This window comes from Otolemur garnettii, unplaced genomic scaffold (assembly GCF_000181295.1).
Source record: "Otolemur garnettii isolate 467f Iridium unplaced genomic scaffold, OtoGar3 scaffold00046, whole genome shotgun sequence".
NCBI classification, from domain to species: domain Eukaryota; kingdom Metazoa; phylum Chordata; class Mammalia; order Primates; family Galagidae; genus Otolemur; species Otolemur garnettii.
Window position 1 is genome coordinate 11,966,246 of NW_003852441.1, and position 5,384 is coordinate 11,971,629.

Here is a 5,384-nt window from a genome sequence, read left to right on the forward strand (position 1 = left end):
AATTGTATGCTGATCTCTGCAAAATTCACATGTTTTTTTTTTTTTTTTTTTTTGAGACAGAGTCTCAAGCTGTTGCCTTGAGTAGGGTGCCATCATGTCATAGCTCACAGCAACTTCAAATTCCTGGGCATAAGTCTCATGTCTCTTTGTCAAACCCTCCAACACTTCCCATCTCAGTGTAAAATCAATCTGATGGGCTAAAACATCTCCTGTAACATCTTTTTTTTGGCTAGGGCTGGGTTTGAACCTGCCACCTCCGGCATATGGGGCCGGTGCCCTATTCCTTTGAGCCATAGGTGCTGCCCTCCTGTGACATCTTTGACTTCCCCCAGTAAACTCCTGTCCAGCTAACCTGGTCTTTTATTCACTGAACCAGACAGACACACTTGTGCCTCAGGGCCTTTGCCCTTGCTCTTCTTTCTTCCCAAAACACTCTTCACCTAGAAGTCTGCATGACTCAGTCCCTCTCCTTCAGGTTTTTGATCAACTATCACCTTGGTAATGTCTTCCTACTTTGCCCTCTTTAAGTGATAACCCCTGCCCTCCCTCCTATTCACTCTATCCTGTTTTTGTTTTTCTTTTGAGACAGAGTCTCACTATGTCGCCCTCAGTAGAGTGCTATGGCGTCATAGCTCACAGCAACCTCCAACTCTTGGGCTTAAGTGATTCTCTTGCCTCAGCCTCCCAAAGCTGGGATTATAGGTGCCTGCCACAAGGCCTGGCTATTTTTTGTTGTTGTTGTAGTTTCATTGTTGTTTAGCAGGCCTAGACTGGGTTAGAACCCGCTAGCCCCAGTGTATGTGGCTGGCTCCCCAGCCACTGAGCTATGGGTGCCCAGCCTCTATCCTGTTCTATTTGTTTTCATGGCACTTATTACTATCTGATTTCCCATCTATTTTAGTTATTATCTGACTCTTCTCTACTGGAATGTAAACCCCAGGAGGTCAGGAATTTGTGTTTTATACTTTTTTTCCCCACTTCTATATATTTCTATTACCTCAGTGCTGTCTGACATATAGTAGGTACTCATTAAATCTGTACTGGATAACTGTATTTCTGTATGTTTATGTGTTTTGGTGGAAACTAGCCCAAGCTTTGGGCCATGTGGAGGATGAGGCACTAGGCAGGACTAGGGAAGAGGTCAGGCCTTTTAGTCTGGAGCAGATGATGACTGAAGTGGTGTAAAGAGCTGAGCACCCCTGGGAGAGCAGGCCAGGGCTAGTCCAGAGGAAAAGGACAGGCCAGACAGAGGGCCCCCCACTTATTTCTCACCCTGCTCATCCTGGCAGATGACATCACCAACTGCCTGGTCACTAAACAGACACCTGGGATTATTCTGGTATCCTCACTTCTTCATCTCATCTCCCACAACCAAGTGCTACATTATTATTTTAATGTCTCTAAAGTCTACCCCCTTTGCACTACCACGACGTAGCCATCCTTTTCCCTTGACTTCTGTTAACATCCCAGCCTGGGCATCTCCACTGCAGTTTGCAGGTGTTTTTTTGTTTGTTTGTTTGGGTTTTTTTTTTTGAGACAGAGCCTCAAGCTGTTGCCTTGGGTAGAGTGCTGTAGCATCACAGCTCACAGCAACCTCCAACTCCTGGACTCAAGCGAGTCTCCTGCCTCCGCCTCCCAAGTAGCTGGGACTACAGGCGCCCGCCAACAACACCCTGCTAATTTTTTGTTGCAATTTGACCGGGGCCGGGTTTGAAACTGCCACCCTTGGTATATGGGGCCGGCGCCCTACCCATTGAGCCACAGGAGCCGCCCTGACCTTCTCTTTTCGCCTTAAAATCTTTTGGTGGGCCCCTTGCTGCCCTGCTGGCCAAATGCCTGCTCCCTCAAGGGCCTCTGCGTACACGGACGACACTCTTTCTAAATTCATCTCTTCCATCACTCGGCCAGTAGGCTCCCAAGGCGCACTGCACCTGAGGACCTCCCTCGGCCCAGGACCCAGACCCCAGACCTTAGAACTCCTCTCGGAGGAAGTGTTTTCTGACTGTGCTTCCTCTTCTGTCCTCCTCCTTCATGCCTCAATTCACGCACAGTCACTACTGACACTGTTTGATGGCCTGTCACCCGCGTGCCTGGGGGCCCCTGAAAGAAGTACTGTAATTGCGAGGCGCCTGTGTGGCTCACTGCTGCGATAGGGAGAGAGGATGGCGAGGTCGCCCTTGGGAGGTAGAAAGGGAGCCAGGAGCCAGTCCTGGAAGCTAATGAGTGACTGTGGAGGATGTTCCGCTGCGTCAGCGAGGCCCGAACCCAGGGGCCGGCCGCGAAAGCGCAAAGCAGGGAGCTCCTGCTTTCCACCAAGGGGCGCTGAGCACTCTGTGGACCTGGCGGGGGTCACAGACCTGGGGCTTAGCGCGCTGCCCTCCCCAAGCGCTCTGCCCCGTGCGCATCTGCAGTTGGAGTGGAAGGTCCAGGAACGCGGGCAACATCCAGGACTTCCAACTCCTGGGTCCGCGGTCCGCTTGCGCAGACACGCTGCTCAGGCCGGGAGGGGCGGGACCTGGACGGGTCGAGGGGCGGAGTCAGATTCCGGCCCACCTCCCCCAGCTAAAGAAGAGCAGCCAAGGGCTCCGCACCCAGACTCTTCTGAGTGCTTCAGGTGAGCAGGGGCACAGAGGGGTCTGGGAGACCATTCTCGAGGTCTGGCCTTCGGTCCGACTGCGGGTCCATCTGACCTGCCGTCTGCCAACAGCCACCTCCGCAGAAAATGGGAGAACAAAGAGAGAGGGCGGTTCTGGGGCCCCTAAGGGAATCCAGGGTCCCAGGTACCCCGCCCCGCCCACTGACACTTTCGGTTTCTCCCGAGTCAGAGGCGCCGCCCAAGAGACCCTGGGCGGGCGCACGGCTGCTTCTCCGCGTTTTCCTTTCCGTCTTTGTGTCTGTCTCCGTGTCTGTCTGGCTGTCTCCGATCTTGCCTCCGCTTCCAGAACTAAGCCCCAACTCGGACATCCTGAAAACCCCAGCCCCTTTCTCATGGAAGGTAAGTGCGTGCAAGACCGGGGTCTCCTTCATACACCCCCCTCCCCCCAGCGGACTTGGTGTCGAACACATCCTCCGAGAATGGGCTCAGACTGGCTGGGTAGGGCCCCTCCCTTCCTCCTGGGAGCCTCCGCCCTGTGCCCCTGCCCGATCTTTCTCTGCCTCTTCCCGCCACATTTCCCCCACTGTCTCGAGGACCATGGGCTAAGGAATAAGGGGATGAGGGCGCAGATCTCGTTATAATCTACCCCTGCCCTTCCCCACAGGTTACTTGTCACCCAAAGGTTACGCCCCTTCTCCCCCACCTCCCTATCCTGTGACCACTGGATACCCGGATCCGGCCTTGCATCCTGGGCCTGGGCAGGCGCCGGCCCCTGCGCCTGGCTTCGCTCTCTTCCCCTCTTCCGTCCCCGTGGCCCCGGGGTCTGCTGCCCCCTTCTTGCCACTGCCAGGGGTACCTTCTGGCCTGGAATTCCTGGTGCAGGTGAGTGGGAAGAAGGAAGGGTGACAGTGAAAAGACCTGGGCGTGCAGGTGGACCAGCTGATGTCCATGCTTTGCCTCTTTCTTTAGATTGATCAGATCTTGATTCACCAGAAGGCTGAGCGAGTGGAAAGTACGTAGGAGGAGTAGGTTGGGCCTCAAGATGGTGACATGGATGGTGGGCACCTGTGGGCAGGCTGTGTCTAAGTCTCTGGGTAATCCTTGGCAGCGTTCTTAGGCTGGGAGACCTGTAATAGGTATGAACTACGTTCGGGGGCCGGGCAGCCCCTGGGTCAGGCAGCCGAGGAGAGCAACTGCTGCGCTCGTTTGTGCTGTGGTGCCCGCCGGCCCCTGCGTGTCCGCCTGGCAGACCCCAGTGACCGTGAGGTGCTGCGTTTACTCCGCCCACTCCACTGTGGTTGCAGCTGCTGTCCCTGTGGCCTCCAGGAGGTGGGTGGGAGGAATGGAGTTGGAGAGAGGTTCTGGTAGTGGGTGGGCCTTATAGGGTGGGACAATGATGGGGCAAGCCTGGATGAGGCATGGCTAAATGGGAATGGGCAGGTTGGGATGGGAAGTTGAGTGACAGGCCAAGAGTAGGTAGACTTGGGACCAGTGAGAGCTTAGGCTAGGGTACACTGGCTGGGCAGTAACCATGTCTGTTTCCTACTCCAGATGGAAGTACAAGCTCCACCAGGTACCACCATTGGCCATGTACTACAGACCTGGCATCCCTTCCTCCCCAAGTTCTCCATCCAAGATGCTGATCGCCAGACGGTCCTGCGAGTGGTGGGGCCCTGCTGGACCTGTGGCTGTGGCTCAGACACCAACTTTGAGGTATCAGGAATACAGGGAGATTCCTGGGACCTTCATAAGCAAGATGGCATTATCCATGAGGCAGAATGGCCAACAGTAAGGTCAAGACCCTGAGTTCATTAATCCAAATTCACCATAACTCCCACCACGTGTGCAATTTTCCTCTATTTGGAAATAGGATGGCTCTATGGTCTTATAATAGTATGGCAAAGAGGATTTCATCTTAAGGACCAAAGCTAATTTTTTGTTTGTTTGTTTGTTTGAGACAGTCTAACTTTGTCACCCTTCAGTAGAATGCCATGGCCTACCTCAGAGCAATCTCAAACTCTTGAACTCAACCGATTCTTTTGCCTCAGCCTCCCAAGTAACTGGAACTACAGGCACCCGCCACAATGCCCAGATATTTTTTAGAGACAGGGTCTCACTCTGGCTCAGGCTTGTCTCCAACTCCTGAGCTGAGGCAATCCACTACCTTGGCCTCCCAGAGTGTTGAGATTACAGGTGTGAACCACCATGCCCAGCTCCAATGCTGATTATTATATACAGCTCTGAGTTGGTGGTGGTGGTGAGGAACCTAAGGCCACATTGGATTTAGAGTGAAGGATGATTAAATCAGCTGTGGACTGGGCCCATGTGGCTGCTATACATGAGTTTGTGAGGCCAGGCCCTGGTGCAAGCACTAATTTAATGTATTAACATCCTGTGGCTTGCCTTGCCAACCTGGCAGTCCAAGTGACCCCTCCAACCTGAAATCCAGGTGATATTCTTCTCTGCATACCTTCATGTCACCTATCCAGAGTGGTGAGAACAAGTGTGAGAACTTCAGAGTGAGGCCTGGGAAGCACCTTGGTTTGTAGAAGACAAAGACATTCCACAGATCTTTGAGTTCTTTAAGGGATAATTCCCTATGCAGATATGGGAAAAATAGCAGGCATAATCCAGTAGATTTTCCAACAGTTCTGATGACTTTCCACCTCTAATGAGGTGCCCTACCTAAAGTTACTTTTAAAAAATGAGAGGCTCGGCACCTATAGCTCAACCGGCTAAGGCGCCAGCCACGTACACCTAAGGTGGCGGGTTCGAATCCCCAGCCCGG

The 5,384-nt window shown here is 53.4% G+C and overlaps 1 protein-coding gene across 1 annotated transcript in view; it reads left to right on the top strand.

Moving 5' to 3' along the window:
* Positions 1–2,826: 2,826 nt before the first annotated feature.
* Positions 2,827–5,384, top strand: part of PLSCR3 (phospholipid scramblase 3) — a 7,302-nt gene continuing 4,744 nt past the window's right edge. Inside the window, exons 1-5 of the mRNA XM_012805958.2 lie at positions 2,827–2,995; positions 3,261–3,478; positions 3,566–3,608; positions 3,705–3,925; positions 4,148–4,309. Coding sequence (XP_012661412.1) covers positions 2,989–2,995; positions 3,261–3,478; positions 3,566–3,608; positions 3,705–3,925; positions 4,148–4,309 — 651 coding nt within the window. The 5' untranslated portion in view covers positions 2,827–2,988. The remainder of the gene's footprint in view (positions 2,996–3,260; positions 3,479–3,565; positions 3,609–3,704; positions 3,926–4,147; positions 4,310–5,384) is intronic.